Source organism: Phocoena phocoena, chromosome 3, assembly GCF_963924675.1.
Source record: "Phocoena phocoena chromosome 3, mPhoPho1.1, whole genome shotgun sequence".
Classification (NCBI taxonomy): Eukaryota; Metazoa; Chordata; class Mammalia; order Artiodactyla; family Phocoenidae; genus Phocoena; species Phocoena phocoena.
Window position 1 is genome coordinate 116668445 of NC_089221.1, and position 17921 is coordinate 116686365.

Consider the following 17921-nt stretch of genomic DNA (forward strand, 5'->3'; position numbering starts at 1 on the left):
TTATTTCCTGTTTTCTTCTACAAGTTTTATAATTTTTCATTTAGGTCTATGTTTGGTTTTGAGTTAAATTTTGTATAAGATGACAGGTATAGGTCAAGGTTCATTTCCTAAAACATGGCTGTCCAGTTGTTGCTACATCATTTATTGAAGACGAATCTTTCTCCACTGAAGTGTCTCTGCACTCTGTCAACTCAATTAACTATATTTGTGTGGGTCTATTTCTGAACTCTGTTGTGATTTATTGACTTATGTATTTATTCTTTGACCAATGCCACACTGTCTTGATTACTATAGCTTTGTAGTAAGTCTTAAGACCAGCTAGTATGAGTCCTCCAAATGTATTCCTCTTTTTTTAAAAAAAGTTTTAATTTTTAATTTTATTTTTGGCTGCATTGGGTCTTCATTGCTGTGCACAGGCTTTCTCTAGTTGTGGCGAGTGGGGGCTATTCTTTGTTGCAGTGTGTGGGCTTCTCCTTGCAGTGGCTTCTCTTGTTGTGGAGCACGGGCTCTAGGCATGCGGGCTTCAGTAGTTGTGGTGCGTGGGCTCAGTAGTTGTGGCGCGCAGGCTCTAGAGCGCAGGCTCAGTAGTTGTGGCACACAAGCTTAGCTGCTCCACGGCATGTGGGATCTTCCTGGACCAGGGCTTGAACCCGTGTCCCCTGCATTGGCAGGTGTATTCTTATCTACTGCGCCAACAGGAAAGTCCTGTATTCCTCTTTTTCAAGGTTGTTTTAGCGATTCCAATTCCTTTGCATTTCTGTATATTCAAATCAGACTCTTGATATCTAAGAAATTCCTACTTGGGACTGCAATGAATCTATAGGTCAATTTAGGGGGCGGACTTAACAATATTAAGTCTTCCAACTCATGAACACAGTATGTCTCTCTATTTAGATTTTTAAACTTTTTTTCATCAGTGTTTTGTAGTTTTCAGCATAAAAACCCTGCATATTACTTTGCTAGATTTATACATATTTCATTTGTTTCACTGCTATTGTAAATGTTTGTTTTTTAAATTCAATTCCCAGTTGTATATAGAAAATACAGTTGATTTTTGTATGTTGACCTCAGGAGCATGTTAAACGTATTGCTATTTCTAGGAGATTTTTTTGTACATTCCATGGGATTTTTTTTACACTGACAATTGTGTCATCTATGAATAGAGACAGTTTTATTTCTTCTTTTTCATTCAGTATGCCTTTTATTTCATTTTCTTGCCTTACCGCACTGCCCAGGATTTCCTGTACGATATTGAAAAGGAGAGGTGAGAGCCGGCATTCTTGCTTTGTTCCCAATCTTAGAAAAAAAGAAGTCAGTCTTTGACTATTTGAGGTTTGCTGTAGGTTTTTATGTGGTTTCCCTTCATCAGGTTAAGGAAGTTCCCTTAGTTCCTGATTTGCTGAGAGTTTTTATTAAGAATGGATACTGAATTTTGTCAAATGTTCTTTCTGCATCTATTGGGATGATCATGTGGCTTTTTCTTCTTTAGTCTATTTATGTGGTGATTGGAGTTGAACTAGTCTTGTATTCCCAGGATAAACAGCCACTTGGTGATGATGTATCTTTTTATATACTGCTACATTCAATTTGCTAATATTCTGTCAAGGAGCTCGCATTGAAGATTTTACTAGGGACTGCAGAAAAATGTGAAGTACTTACCACAGCCTCCAAGATCTCCCCTCCCCAAGCCCCCCAACCTCATCATTTATGAGGGATGCTGATCTGTAATTGTTTTTTTTTTGTCTTTGCAATTTATTTAACACAGATTCACTGTGGGAATTATAATAATTTCACTAGCCAAGAGAATACAGGATGTCTCTTAATAAACCAATAAAGAAATTAAACATACTCAAAACAAATGATAGATTAATTACCCTATTGTACCAGGCAAGGTGAGATAAAAGGAATAAAGTCCAACTACACCTTAGTTAAGGTGTACCTTTTCTATGAGTTTTAGCTTCTCCGGAGAGAAGGCTTTGCCAACCAAGATCTGACTTCCATCTGCCAGCATAAAAGTTCATCGCAGCTAGAGCACGTTGCTAGGGAACAGTGGTGCAGGTGCCCACGGGCAGGCTGATCTCCTCTGGCTGCTGTTCCAACCACCACCTAAGAAAGGTGTCGCCTTTACCAAGGCAAGAGGTATTAGCAAAGGGTAGCTTTTACCTGGACTGACAGTTGCTTCTCATGTTCTTACCAATAAGCCCCCAGAAAGCCCCCTCAGCGGCTGGGCTAATAAGTGCTTTTCTTTTTTTTTTCTCTTTTACTTTTTATTTTATATTGGAGTATAGTTGATTAACAATGTTGTTAGTGTCAGGTGTACAGCAAAGTGATTCAGTTATACATATACATGTATCTATTCTTTTTCAAATTCTTTTACCATTTAAGTTGTTACATAATATTGAGCAGAGTTTCCTGTGCTAATACAGTAGGTCCTTGTTGGTTATCCATTTAAAAAATAGCAGCATGTACAAGTCAATCCCAAACTCCCTAACTATCCCTCCCCGCCCAACCCTTCCCACCCACCACCCCCAGTAACCATAAGTTCATTCTCTAAGTCTGTTAGTTTGTTTGGGTTTTGTAAATAAGTTCATTTGTATCATTTTTTTTTTAGATTCTGCATATAAGTGATATACAATATTCCTCTTTGTCTGTCTGACTTATGTCACTCAGTATGACAATCTCTAGGTCCATCGGTCCATCCATGTTGCTGCAAATAGCATTATTTTGTTCTTTTTTAATGGCTGAGTAATATTCCATTGTATATATGTACCACATCTTCTTTATCCATTCCTCTGTCAATGGACATTTAGGTTGCTTCCATGTCTTGGCTACTGTAAACAGTGCTGCAATGAACACTGGGGTGCAGGTATCCTTTCGGACCATGTTTTTCTCCAGATATACACCCAGGAGTGGGATTGCTGGATCATATGGTAGTTCTATTTTTAGTTTTTTAAGGAACCTCCATACTGTTCTCCACAGTGGCTGTATCAATTTACATTCCCACCAACAGTGTAGGAGGGTTCCCTTTCACCACACCCTCTCCAGCATTTATCGTTTGTGGATTTTAAAAATATATACATTTATTTGGCTGTGCCGGGTCTTAGTTGTGGCACACGGGATCTTCATTGCAGCATGTGGGCTCTTAGTTGCAGCATGTGGGATCTAGTTCCCCTACCGGGGATTGAACCCGGGCCCCCTGCATTGGGAGTGTGGAGTCTTAACCACTGGACCATCAGCGAAGTCCCTGTTTGTGGGTTTTTTGATGACAGACATTCAGACAGGTGTGAGGTGATATCTCATTGTAGTTTTGATTTACATTTCTCTAATAATTACCAATGCTGAACATCTTTTCATGTGCCTCTTGGCCATCTGTATGTCTTCTTTGGAGAAACGTCTATTTAGGTCCTCTGCCCATTTTTTGATTGGATTCTTTTTCAAAGAACCATCTTTTCATTTCACTGATTTTCTTTAGTTTTTCTGTCTTCAACTTTATTGGTTTCTGCTTTTTATCTTTATTATTTTCTTTTCTTCTGCTTTCTTTGGGTTTAATTTGCTCTTTTACTAGTTTTTAAAAATTACCTTTGTTCTTTTAATATTTAATTTTAAGTATATACAATTTGATTTTTTTAAAGGTTTTTTTGATGTGGACCATTTTTAAAGTCTTTATTGAATTTGTTACAGTATTGCCTCTGTTTTATGTTTTGGTTTTTCGGCCGCGAGGCATGTGGGAGTTTAGCTCCCCAACCAGGGATCGAACCCGCACCTCCTGCACTGGAAGGCAAAGTCTCAACCACTGGACCGCCAGGGAAGTCCCCAATTTGATTTTTTTTTTTTTTTTGCGGTACGCGGGCCTCTCACCGCTGTGGCCTCTCCCGCTGCAGAGCACAGGCTCTGGACGCGCAGGCTCAGCGGCCATGGCTCACAGGCCCAGCCGCTCCGCGGCACGCAGGATCCTCCTGGACCGGGGCACAAACCCATGCCCCCTGCATCGGCAGGCGGACTCCCAACCACTGCGCCACCAGGGAAGCCCCCCAATTTGATTTTTAACAATGGCTGTGTTCCATAACCAGCTCACAATGTTTCTCATATCCACACGCCTCACACACTGCTATGAGCTGGCTCCATCACACACTGCTTCTGAGTTTCTCTCTTCACAGGTGGCCTCTTCCCTCAGCTCCAGACTCTCTCCAGCTGCCTATTCAGCATCCCCACTGGAATGTCTAATCAATATCTCAATACAAACATGTCAAAACAACATCCACCACAAGGCCCCAATCTTTTTTCCCCTACTCTTCTATCCTCCCACTTTGTAAACAGCATCTCCACACACCAGTTCGCTCAAGTGCCCGGGTAGGGCTTCATCCTTGACTCTTCTTTCCTCACACACCACATGTAGTCAGTCAGCAAGTCCTCTCAGCTTGACCTTTAAAACACATCTGGAGTCTGACCACTTCACACCACCTTCTCTATCATCACCCTGGTTCACACCGTATCAGCTGTTACCTAGATTCTACATCACACCCCACATGGGCCTCCTGCTTCGTTCCTGCCCATGTCATCTATTCTCACCACAGCAACATGAGTGATCCTGCTAAAATGTCAGTCACGTCGGGTCTCTCCTCTGCTCACAACTTTCCAATGGCTCCCATCGCAAAGAAGAAGCTCAAGTCCTTACCAGAGCAGCCAGGATCTGCCCTCCCCATGTTGCTTACTATTCTCCCTTCCACCGACTCTTGCTTTTCTTCCAACACCCAGCCATGTTCCTGTCTCTGATATTCCCTTGGTCTACAAAGCACTTCCCCAGGTCCCCACAGGGCTCACTGCCCCGCTTCCTTCTGTTCACACAGCACCTCCTCAGAGAGGCCTTCCCTGACACTCTTTAACCCCATTTCAGGCTTTATTTTTCTTCATAGCTTTTAGCACTCACTGCCAGACATCATATTACATACTTATTAGTCAGGGTCTACCCCACACACACCTCTACTGTTCCACTTACCACTTCATGCCCTAGAACAACACCTGGGTCCTAGTAGTCCTAAATCAGATTTGTTTGTGAATGAAGGACTGAATAAATGAATTGAGCAGCAGCCAGGAGAATGCTTAAAACTCACCCCTGGCTCCCTGCTGTATCGGGACGAGGGCGCACTCCCTGGCAAGGCTGGTAGGCTGCTGGAGAATGTGGTCCCTTTGACTTCTGTGGCTCCACCTTGGCCACCTGGCCCTTCACCCCTGGCACTTCCTCCACCTATGGTGAACTTCTGGGTTCCTCAAATGGACCACTCTCTCTCAACCTCAGGCCTTCTTCTATCTTCAGGCTGGAAACCCTTTCCCCACTCCACTTGGCTTACTCTTCAAATGTCCTTCAGGCTACAGCTAGGCTACCACCGGCTCTGGGAGGCCTTCCTTGACTTCTTCAACTAGGTGAGGGGTCTCCTCAGCTCCAACTGACCAAGGCTTCCCCTACCACAGTATATGTCACGCTCAACTGCTTCCCCACCAGACTGTGAGCTCCCTGGTGGCAGGGCCTGTGATTTACTAATCTCAGGCCGGGGGGCCCAACACAGAGTACGTGCTCAACAAATACAATTTGAATGAAAGAATGAATGAACAAGTGGATTAATAAAGACCAAGCCTGCTGAGGGATGGGGAGAGGACCTAGGCCCCCCACCCTACTCCCCACCCCTGCTAGCCTCCCGCACAGAGGGCCTGGTTCAGCCCAGCTGAGGAGCAGGGAACCAGCAATCATCCAGGGACTACAGGGTGTCAGCCAGTCAGAGCTCTCAGTCCAGTCCTTTCCAGAAGGCCAAGAGCCTTGGGGCCCCACCACGTGACAGGGGTGGGAGAAGAAATAAACGGCTTCCAGGCCCTGGCAGGAAGAAGCTGAATCACCCCAAGTCTGGTCACTATGCCCGCCCGCCATTACCACTTTCTGCCTAACTTCAAGCCCAGGTCACACTCCCTGGGCACTGTTCCCAGGATGGCACCCAAAGGGAAGGCAGAAAAGGGCTCCTCCTAGACCTGCAGACAACCATCACTGATGAACTGGGTGGCAGAACCAGAATCCACACCCATGCAGCCTGAGCCTGAGCCCTGGGTCACACTGCTGCCTGTGTCCCTGGAAGGTCTGCTTCAGGGTCCAGGACCAAAAAGTCAGAGGCCCATGATGAACCCAGATGAGGCCACTGAGAAGACAGACTGCAGACCAAGCTTCGCCCGCCCTGATGCCTTGTCTGTGTGTATGTGAAGTGGAGAAGAAGGGAGAAACGGTCCCATCACCCGGCTGTGGCAGCCTGGCACTGGTCTGGCTCCCCTCTCTCACCCCCCATATGCTCTTTTCTCGGCCCCAGCGTCCCCTCTCCCCAAGAGTTCATGGCCCAAAATCTCCTTTCCGCTTTACAGGTATGCTATTTTATGCAGCATACCTGAGGGCAGAAGAGATACCGGGGTCCTCAATTAGGCCTCTACTAGTGTCACTCCTTCCGTGGGAACCCCTTCCCATATCCCAGATCAGACCCTGGTGGTTACAAAAGCTTCAATGGCTCTGGGGATCCTCAGTCCTAGCCTGATACTACCACAGGGGCCTCACAAGCCCTCCTTCCACAGCTCCCCACATTTCTGTCAGCCCTCATCCAAATAGTGCACCTGCTCCTACAGCCTCAGTGCTCACCTCTGCCAGGACCGAGACTCAGACCAGACTTGTTCCCAAGTCCAAGCTCCCCCTCTCCATGTGCCAGGGCAGCCCCATTCCCCTATGTCTCACCTTCCCCCTTTCTCAAATTCACCTGAGAGTCTCCTGACACCCTCTTTAAAGTGACTCTTGACCTTGGCCTTAGCCAGGTCCCAACACTTCCTTTCTGTACCCTGCCCTGCTCTGCCATCTCTCCTGGCCCTCCCACCACTGCCTGTCAAATTAAAATGATACTCTTCTGAGCCAAACATTCAAGCTTTCCACAGCATGCTCAGCCTAGCAAACTCCAGCTCTGCCACTCACAACCTGTGTGATCTCAGGCAGATCATTTAGCCTCTCTGGCCATGATTTCCTCATATGTAAAATGTACTTCGAAGGCTACTGAGAGGTTTTAAAGGCAGTGAGTCAGTAGGTATCCAACACTTGATAGACTGTGGGTCTGATCCCCACAACGGCCGAGCCCTGAGGCATCCTACCCCGGCTCAACAGACTCCTGCTTTCCTCCCACCCTCCTGGGAGAGCTCTCTGCAGCCAGCAGCACTCCCAGGCTTCCTGTGTGTTGTGGCATGAGGTGGGCAGGAGAGGGTCTGAGGCCGAGCAAAGAGACTGCAGGGAAGGAAGCCACCAACTTGCCCCAGGTTTCTCTGGGCCTCAATTTCTCCTCAGCTCAGTGAAGCTGAGATTTCTACATGCAAGGCCAGGATGGGGAGACTTCTACATGGAGGCTGGGAGGGGCTGCCTGAGCAGCAGGAGTGAGCCTCTGGTGCATTGGGAAAGGCAGAAAAACAAACGCACCAGAATCCAAATCAGGAAAGCCCAGAGCAGGGGTTGCCATGGCAACCTGCAGCAGGCTCCCAACTTCTCTGGGGTGGGAGCAGCGACTTGTCAGGCTCGGCTGCCCCTGCCTCCAAGGCCGCCTCCTCCAGCTCAGTGCAGATCACCACGGACACAGAAGAGGGGCAAGGGCACAGAGAAGCACCTCTGCCCCGTCAGGTGGGCCTGGCAGGCCTGGGCTCCCACTACCAGCTTTATCGAGATTACTCCTCTCCCAGAGTTAGGCCTACACCCAAAGGCCTCCAGAGGGCACGCAGCCACCGCAGTCCCACCACCCAGGCCCCAGCACCAAAAGCTCCAGCCTCGCCCATCAGCTGCCTGGGCTGACACGGCATCCCTGCGTGTGGAGATGCCCTCAGGCTTCTGCCAGTGCCAGTGGCCTTGAAACTAATATGTAGGCACAGGATGAAGGGGGCAGTGAGATGATTACCCAGACCTCCTGACATAGCTGGGTGAGGAGGTGACAAGCACGAGTGCCAGGCACTGGTGTAGTGCTTTATGTATGTTTTCTCTCATTTAACAGCATTCCCCTTTGACAGATGAGGAAACAGCCTCAGGGAAGTTAAATGACTTCCCAAAGTCACAGAGCCACTCATTGGCTGGTAAGGAGCTGGGTCCCAACTGGGGTTTTCCAACTCCTGGGCCCAGACCCTTCCCACGGGGCCTGTTACTGGATGCCCTGGACTGACCACCCAGCACGTCACCAGGGGACCTCAGGGCGCTATCACCCAAAGACCACCAAAGCACTGTGCCCAGTCTGCACAGACACACAGTAAACAGACAGACAATGGCCTTCATGCTTCCATTTAATGGCCAGGCCAGCACTGCCCAGACGATGCCCAGGCTCCAGTGGGGAAGTCCTCCCTCCTAGCTGGTATCCCCTGAAAAGCCCACCCCAGCTGGTGCCCCTCAGCCTCACTAGCAGCATCCCAGTCTAGTCCCAGTGTCAGGGGCAGCCTCATCTTAGCTCCTTCAGCAAGCTGTTGATAGAGCCCAGGAGTTCCCAGAAGTAGCCCTCATCCTCGCCATCCTGGAGCTCCAGGGCAGCCAGTGCCTGGTACTCAGCCTGGAGGATGACCAGCGTCCTGTTGAGCTGCGAGTCCTGACGGTAGCGGTCCCGACAGGTGGCCAGGAGGGCACCCAGCGTTTGTAGCACCTTTTCACGGGCATCGTGCTCTGGCAGTGCCAGGAGGTGGGCAGTGATCTCGCACCAGCCCTGTTCCTGAAGGCCTGGCAGGAGGTGCACCTGGCGGTACTGCTGCAGCTTCTCTGGGGACGTCTCCCGCATCAGCTCGGCCTCCTCCTCAGCAAACATCTGCCATCCACACGGCCAGGGGCCAGGGTGTGGGAAGGGGAAAGAACACACAGAGAGCAGTCAGCCCTGCCTTTTAGACTCGAAGGCACATGGCTGACCCATGAGTCTGCACCCTCTTCCTCCTTCCCCTTGGGCCTCAAAGGCCCTTCATGGGAGAAGGCCAACTGGACTCATAGCTTCACACATGCTCTCCAGCTCATCCATATGTCCACCCATCTGTCCATCCATCCACTCATCAAAAACAACTGTGTAATGTGCCAGGTGCTGGAGAAACCAAGATGGAGACATGGTCCCTGCCCTCAAGGAGCTCAGGATCTATCAGGAGATTAAAAATTAACTCAATAAGTCCTAAATATCATGATACATTTCATCCAGCAGGGTGGTGTGGAGGCAGACAGTCTGGATTCAAATTCCTGCTCCACCACTGACAGCTGAATGACGGAATGACCTTGGGCTAGCACTTTGCCTCCCTGAGACCCAATGCCATCATCTCTTATATGGAGGAGAGGACGTAACCCCTTCAGGACTGTTGGGAGAACTCAGTGGGACAGTGACCATGCAGCCAGTGCCCAGCACAGAGAGCACACCCACAATGTGAGCTTCGCCATCAACAAACGTTAGCTGTACCAGCAGCAGCATCATATCACCATCACCACAACTACAGATCCACTCCCTCACAGGAGTTAGGGCACGGGCGACAGAGGAGGCTGGCAAGTCCCTGAGCCTTGAGGGACTTGTGGGAGTTGACCAAGGGGATAAGGGTGTAGGGTTCACAGACACAGGAGGGTTGCAACAATAGGCCTGGGCCCACCTCATGTTTGAAGACCAGCAGGCTGTTATGGTCGATGGGGCACGAGGGCCAGGCTGGGGCCCAGAATGCTTGGAGCCCTGGGCGTCCCTGGCCATTATGCTGAGGGCCTGGGGAGTTGAGGAAAGTTTGGGCAGGAAGTCACAGGCATGGCCTGTGTCTGGTAAGTGCAGAAACCCAGCCCCATCAGAATATGGCGGGAACCGATCCTGCCAGGCTGCCGGAGGAAACACCTGAAACCCGACAAGTTACCAACTTATTTCGCAATGCAGAGTACTAATCACTATACGATCACGGCTAGCCACCAGGAGTCTACCAACTTATTTCAAATGTCAGAGGAAGGCTATGCAGAGATGGAGGGTCGGCAATGGGTAGAGATGTCCCATACTGGTTGTACTAAATGTACTTGCAAGAAGAAAGAAGAAATCACTGCCCTAACTCCAGGGGAGGATGAGGCATGCAGATGACAGGGAAGGCAAGAGGGAAGCCCAGAAAAAGATCAGGGGCCACAGTGGAGAACCTGATGGCTGTGGCGCTTGTTGGAGCTGGCAGAGGAAGCAGGGGAGGAGGGGGGTCAGCATCCTGGGACAGAAAAGGCTGAGAGGGATGGAGTAGTCCTTTCCTAACCTACTCCCAAGTCCTGCCAGCTCCACCTCCAAACACATCCCAGTCCTCCCAGCTCTCTGCCCCATGGGCGCTGCTCCTCACTGCACTTTTGCAGTCTCCTGCCTCCCGCTCCCAGCCTGCATCCTCCAGTCCTCTGACAGCAGACAATGACACAGCCCCAAACCCTTCACAACTTGGCATTTCTGATGATAAAGACTGACTCCCTTCCCTGGGACTTGGAGGCTCTTCAGGATCTGGCCCTGCCTGCACTTGGGCTCCTCCCCACACATGCCCTCACTCTGGCACCCGTCACACCAACTCTCCCCCAGGATCTATGTACGTGCAGCTCCCACTTCCAGGCACCCTCTCACCCAACACTGACTCCACAGTCAACTTGACTCACCCCTCATTTCTCTCACTCAGCACCTCCTTTGACTCCCCAGAAGAGGTTAGGGCCCTGATCATAAGCCTCCAGGGCCTACATGCTCTAGGAGATTCTCTGATAAATGTCTGCCTGAAAGCACCAGGAGGGCAGGGACCATGGGGCTGGCACAGCACTGGCAGGGCAGATACCCAGTCAACACCTGTGGAAGGAACCAGCGGGCAGGTCACCCCTGCGGCCCTTCAGCTCCAAGAAGGCACGAGAGGACGTGGGCTCATGACCACAGGAGGGCATCCCAGCTCTGCAGGAGCCCAGATGTCAGGGCATAGTTTCTTAGTGGAGGGCCCACCAAGAGCCAAGGGACAGAAGAAGAAATGCCTGGGGTCTGGCAGACCACAGAAGGGGTAAGCCGGTGTGCCAAGGACCCTAACAATCTGAGAGGTGGTCCCACACTCTCATGGGAATTCTGCCTTCAGCTGCTACCTCCCGACACCAAAGATGCCCTCAAGGTGCATGGCACCCCCTGGTTGGCAACCTGTCACACCTCTACCTTCAGGCAGCTCTGGACCCATCCCCAGATGGGTTTGGCTAGTTTGACTAGCTCTTTATTCTCTCTGAGAAACCATAAGAACAAGAAGCCCTGACTGCCTCAAGCGTAAAGTATGGCTGCCATCTGTTCTAACACTCTCTGGCTGAAACTCCTCCACGGTCCTCCACCTGTAGGAGGATGGCTGTCTCCATACTGTTTGCAGAGAGACGCCACTCCCTCCCTGATATTCACAGCACCCCAAAGCCTCAAAGGTCGGCTCCGGGGCCAGCTGACTCAGGGGCCTGCCTCTCACCAGGGCAGCCTTGGTGAGACTGCCAGTGGTAGCTCTCCAGGGATGAAGCAAAGTCACAGTGCCCGCTACGCCAGGGCTGGGGGCAGCAAAGAGACACCCAAGTCACAAGGGCAAAGTGATAGGTTTCTCCCGGGAAATGCCAAGCCTGTGTCCATGTCCTTCCCCTGGCTTGCTGGCCCACTCCCAGGATGTCAGCTGTGCCCTGGCCCTATTAATTGGACGTGAGGACCACATGGCTGCCTGCTGTTCTGAGAAACAGGGTTTCTGCAGCTTAGAGGGGTGGAGGAAGAGAAAGGGGGAGAGGGGGAGAGAGAGAGAGAGAGAGGCTGAAAGACAAGACAGGACAAGAGAGACAGAGTGAGTGAGTACACACACACAAAAGCCAACAGGTGGAGAGAAATGCAGCAACAGACAACCCTGATCCTTGGCCTGAGGCCTGGCGGGAGGGGTGCGCAGGGGAGGGCCAGGGAGGAAGGGCTGGGCCCCTCTTCCTCCAACATTCAGAAGTGGTTTCCAGCGGCTGCCCAGCCCTGCTCCACTAATCCGCAGTTGGCTGTAGGGAGAGTGTGGCCCCAGAGAGGCAGCTGAGAAAACCCTGCCAATGCTCTCTGCAGCAGCTGAATTAAGAATCAGCCCTGGCTGGTTTTACCCTCTCCTTAATTAAGACACTTCTCAGGCTCAAAAACACCAAAGTGGACTGGGGACCAAGTCTCCTCCCAGATGGCAAGCCCGTGGGTCCCTGGGTCCTTCAGTGGCAGCCAGTCTGAGCCCCTGCCCAGAGCCAAAGCTCCCAGAGGAGGCACCTCCAGGTTTCTAGAATCTTAAGATTCAGCATCATTCCAGCCCCTGGCTCCTCAGTCTCCTGGCTACTGTGATGGCTCCCAGACACAGCTGCTCCTGGTCACCCGCACCCCAGGTTTCAGCCAAATGACCTTTTATTCCATGAAGGGCTGATCCTGGCTGTTTCTGGCTTCTGGTCACACTGACCCTTCATCATGCTGACCCCTGACCACTGCCAGTGCCCCCTCCTCCCCTCCCACTCTTCACCAGCCCTCAGGTTTTAGCTCAGCAGTCACTTCCCACAGGACATCTGCCCTGACATCTCAGAAATCCTGGGCTCCATAGCATCCCTGTCAGCCCAGCTCAGGGCTGGCATGTTTGCTCAGGACACTCAGCTATGAGGATGTAGGGAATGGATGGAAGATATGGGGAGTGGGGAGGGTCAAATGGCCAGAAACAAACACAAAGCAAAGTGCACGGGAGGCAGGACAGGCCTGGGCACTCACCTTCTCAGTGACCAGGTCGTAGAGCAGAGTGACCACGCGCACGGCCAGCACCTCCATGCCCTTCTCCTGGACCAGACTCCTCAGCACCTGCAGTCCCCCCAGCTTCAGGAACTGCTGCTGGGCATAGGGGAAGTGTCGCAGTAAGGAGCACAGGGCAAACAGAACCTGGGGAGGCACAGATCCAGATGGGTGAGGGGCCACAGAAACTAGGCCTTGGGGCAAGCACCCGGAGGTACCCCAGCTACCCCAGCCCAGCTCCCATTCTTCCTGGCCCCAACCACCACCCTTGGGTATAGCTCACCCCAGTACCCAGGGCTGTGAGAGCCAGGAGAGATATCAGACACCTTCAACACCACCCAGTGGACAAACGGAGGCCCAGGGCAGGACACCAGGGTGTTGAACCTGAGACTGCACCGTGGGAGCAGGGCTCCGGATGCCTCACATACTGCTGTGCTGCTTTAGGTGAAGGGGACCTCTCCCCCTACGCCACCCAGCGGATGGCCACTCAGGCCCCCAAGGGTGACGTGTACAACCCGGAAAGGGACCCTTGTCTTTTAGCCTCCACGGGTGTGCTGGGGTCTGGGCGGGAAAAAGGCAGCAGAAACGCACCTTCTTCTTTGCAGTGAGAGACTGCTCTGTGGCCAGAACGACCAGCAACTTCTGCAAGGCTCCTCCCTCAATGGCCTCCACCTGGACCTTTGGGTTGCTGGAGGGGGAAGCACAGGAAAGCAGGACTTTACACCTACTCACCAACTTGGGGGCACGCCCCTGGGCCCAACCCAGGTAAGAGGGCTACCACCACAGCAGCCATCCCTGGGGAGGAACAAGGTGCACAGGGGGTGTTCCCACTCTGGACAAGCTAGAACTTATCTGGGGAACAGAAACAAACTGGTGTAGGTCCACCTGGGTACAATGGCCTATGGCACAGACAGCAGGGCCAAGGGCCCCAGGCCAGTGTCCACTCCCTATCAGCCAATGGGCTGGGGCGATCTGGGAATGGAAATCACCGCTACCATTTTAAGATCCCTCTGATGCTGAAGATGCTACTTCAGTGTCCCTCCTATGGAAAGCCTTCCTCCACGCTCCTCAAGCCAGCCTTACGTGCTTCCCCCTTCCATGATCCCAGGTGCATCACACTCTGGGGGAATCACTAACGATCTGTTCCCTTCAGGGTGTGTAGCTCCAGGGCCAGGGACCCCTTCCTCTCTCTCTCCTCCTGGGTGGAGCACACAGACAGTATAGAGTAAACACTTATGGGAGGAAGGCAAGCAGAAAGAACAACATCCAGGGAGCCTTTGCATCCCTGAGTAGATCCTAACCCAGCTGCCTCTCTGTTGGACTCTCCACTATGTGAAAGCAGCTACTATGATTGTCCCCGTATCTCAGCACCCAGGACAGGGTCTGCCATGGCGTAGGGCCCTGGACAGTAAGGAGTGAATGAAGCAACATATGTGTACAACCATGACTGACTGTATCAACCAACAAACGGGCAACACTGAAACACAAAGAACCCAGAGCTGCCTCTGGAACGCCAGTCCCCATTCTGGGCTAGAGAAAGAGTGATGAGCTTTAAACAAATATTTCAGGCAAAGCGCTCATGGATGAAAGGATGGGGGTCCTGGAGGGTGAGACCTCCTCTAGGGCAGGGTGCCAGACAGGGACATGGCTGGGAACCCCTTACTTTCTAAGATCAAACTGATGATGCATTAAGGAGCAAGTGCCAAGCGCGGGGATCTGTGTAGTTAGGCCTTCGAAGGTCAAGATTCCTTCATCAGCAGCTTATGAGGCCTCAGAAAAGAAAGGTGGCAGGCATGTAAAAAGGCCTGAGACCAGCAGCAAGGGGAGAGGCTGGACCAGAGGTGAGACAGTGGCTGTCACCCTCACCCAGACAGCAAGCACACAGAGGGCACCCAGTCTCTTCTGGGCCCTGGCTGCCTTATCTTAGCATGGCCACCACAAAGTACCCTGGAGACCCAAAAAGCACCTGTTTCTCCTAACCCACAATCTTAGCAGGGGGCCCTCAGAACATCTTGGAGAGTAAGGCAGAGTACAGACAAATCAGAGAGTCGATTCCTGATCCAAAACCCAGAGAAAAGGAGAGGCAGGTAACAAGAGAGAGAGCACACTGCTGCTCACAGGAGAGGGCCTGGCACACAGCAGGCACCCCATACAAGCTGGCTGGATGGTACGGTAATGGGGCCCAAGTGAGTCCTTGATGGTCCACCCACTACTCCTACCGGGCCCCAGCTTCAAGGTTCGAAGCAGACTTAGCACATGGAGCCAGTTTTCCTGCTGTAAAATGGGAGGCGCCTGCATCCCTCTGCATCTTCTCTGCAAAAGGATGCGCAGGGTGGGTGCCGGCCTTTCCCACTGCAACTTCACTTGTGTCTGAGGAGCAGCCTGGAGATGCACTGGGGTCCCTGGGGAAGAAGGCTGACAGCTCCTCTCCAGATAGGCAGGTGGGCGCCAATGCAGCGATTATGGAGCTGAGCCTCTTCCCTGCCCCCTGCTCCCCCAACTTGAGAAAGGCAGCTGCTTCATCAAAGCGTGAGTTAATTAGGGCTGTCTCTGCCGTCACGTGTCTGAGGAACGCTCACCCACAACAGGCAGGGTCTAGGAAAAGAAGTCGACCACGCTGAGAAATTCACACAAACGTCAAACACAGTCTCCCAAGGAAGGGGGGCTGTGAGGCCCAACATCTCATCAGCCTCAGGGAACAGCACCTAGGAGCCCCATCCCCAGTGGGCCTGCAGAGCGGCACAGACAAGGCCCTCCAAAGACGTCATGTGAAGCTTCATCCTTGTCTACAGATCTGCTGAGAACAAGACCCAGAAACAATCACCTGGCTAACCCTGAAAGACAAGCTCAGAGCTCAGGAGCAGAGGGGTCTCCAAGGAGACCCAGCCTAAGCAGCTCCCAGAGTAGCAGCCCTGTCACTAACTTGGGCAGTACTGGGAGAGGGGAGAGACATGAATAATACTGGGACTCTGCCCACCCAGGTTTCACCTGGCAGAAGGGGAGAGAAGACTCAAACCCCAAAGGGAACCACAGCACAAACAAGAAAACAAACTACCAGGGGCAAAAGGGGAGGGCACATACTGTGTAGGCAAATTCCTAGGATCCTCCAGAGAAAGAATAAGCCAATGGGAGTAAACAAAAGATGCCAAAAGCCAAGAAGATATATGGCTTCCCCAGCATTTTGTCTATCAGAGCCCCAATGTGAGTTAGAAAGGGCCAGAAAGCACTGTCCTAGGAAAGATCTAGAGGCAAGGCACTGTCCAGGCAGTTGCTCAGAGAAGCCCCATGTGCAGAACAGATCCTTGGGGACACTCAGCCTGTTCTCTGCCACTCAACACTCAACAAGCCAGACTCCACACATAGGAGAGACACCACACCGCCGTATTCTACTTACAGGTTTCAGAGTGAATAAATGAACGGCTATGTAACTTTTAGGCCGTACCAGGTGGCTCTGAACCTAAGGTCTGTGGGGGTTCAGAGAAAGAATGTCTGCTCTGGAAGAGCCAGGAGGGCTGCCTGGAAGAAGAGAGACTGCAGAAGACTGGAGTACAAATGAGGAAGACAGCCTGTGCACCAGACGACAGGCATGTGCTCAGGGAACAGCATGAGCATGTACAGAGAGGCAAGCAGACCATTCAGTGGAAGGCTGCCCTGAAGAATCACAGAAAACAGGGCTGAGGAGTGCAGCTGACTCCTGACACAAGGGCAGGTCAGGCTGCGACTGAGGATGAAGAGACACAGGACTCATACCCTGCCCAGCAAGTGGAACCTGCTCCTGCTTCTCCTTCCTCGACACACGCAAGGCAAAATGGGGAGTTGGAAACAAGCACTTCTAGGGCATACAGACACAAGAGAGGGCCCAGGAGAAGGGCCTGCCTCAGGACAGTGACCCCAGGGTGGGAGATGAGCTGGAGGGACACTCTGAGCCAGGCATAGCTCACAATTCCAGGTCAGGCCGACTGTTACGTGGTGTGTGTCGGTATCTGCCCAGCATCCTTTCTTCCTCACCAGGCACTGACACCCCTTTCTTCCCTTCCACTGATGGCTGTCTCTTCCACTCCTTGTGGTCCTGAGGGGGCAGGTCCCAACCCCGCAGGGAGTGCTTATGGCCCAATACTGGCTCATCATATCTGCCCCCCACCAGGCCCTCCGTTGGTTGCCGAGGACTGGCAATCAGAGCTTTTCAGTCTTCTACACTGGAGTCAGGACAAAGAAGTTCTCTTCTTCACAAGGTAGGTAGGTTGCTGTAAGCCAGAAGCACCTATAGCCATGCCAATAGCAGCCAGGTCCCATCCCAACCCAAACCATCCCCATGGAGGGAAGCCATTTAGAGCAGGAAAGAATAGAACTCAAACACAGGAGAAGTAAACCAGAGAGAAAAAGGGAAAGCCTGGTGCCTTTTGCCACTTGTGAAAATCACTTTCATAAGGCAATGAATTTACTTTTTCACCTGCAGCAGAGTCCTGAAAACTTGGGTAAGTAGAGCAGGACCATGGGCCAAATGTGGGCCTATGGCTGAGTGGGGCCAAGTGCAGCCTTAGCAGCCCTGGGCCCACACCCTGACTAGCTTAAATGAGGGAACTCACGTAACTCTGAGCTCTACCCCAGGCTTCAGGGCTTCAGTGGCTCCACGGACACATCAGGGGTTCCATACAAGCTGGCTGGATGGTACGGTAATGGGGCCCAAGTGAGTCCTTGATGGTCCACCCACTACTCCTACCAGGCCCCAGCTTCAAGGTTCAAAGCAGACTTAGCACATGGAAGCCAGGCTTCAGAAAAAGCCTTTTAGCACCACCCAGTCAAAGAGGCTGAGGAAACACATCAGGAGGGTAGGAAAAACCAGGCTAGCATTTCCAGATGGCACTCAGTCCATCCAGGCAGGGACAGCAGAGAAGGGCTTTTCTTGAGCAATCTGCCCTAGAGGGGCAGACACCAACATGCTGTCAGAACCCCTCTCTCTCTCCAGGCAGCTCAGCCTTGGGCTCTGAATGCTCACTGCTATGTTTTGGGGGAAGAAATACCCAAAATAGCTCAGAGTGAGGTCTACAGAATGTGCCAGGGTGAAAGTCTGGAGAACTCTTGGTGAGAATCCTGTAAACAATGGCTGATGACCTTGGGCAAGTCCCTTCACTTCAGTTTCTT

General features: G+C 51.7%; 1 protein-coding gene across 2 annotated transcripts in view; it reads right to left on the bottom strand.

Moving 5' to 3' along the window:
- Positions 1 to 8310: 8310 nt before the first annotated feature.
- The window catches only part of SIL1 (SIL1 nucleotide exchange factor), a 242943-nt gene continuing 233332 nt past the window's right edge, over positions 8311 to 17921 (bottom strand). Inside the window, exons 8-10 of one of the 2 annotated variants that reach the window (XM_065874745.1) lie at positions 13371 to 13467; positions 12762 to 12926; positions 8311 to 8837 (exon numbers count right to left, since the gene is read on the bottom strand). In XM_065874745.1, the coding sequence (XP_065730817.1) occupies positions 8481 to 8837; positions 12762 to 12926; positions 13371 to 13467 (619 nt within the window). In that variant the 3' untranslated portion in view covers positions 8311 to 8480. The remainder of the gene's footprint in view (positions 8838 to 12761; positions 12927 to 13370; positions 13468 to 17921) is intronic. The other variant, XM_065874746.1, reaches the window with a different exon arrangement.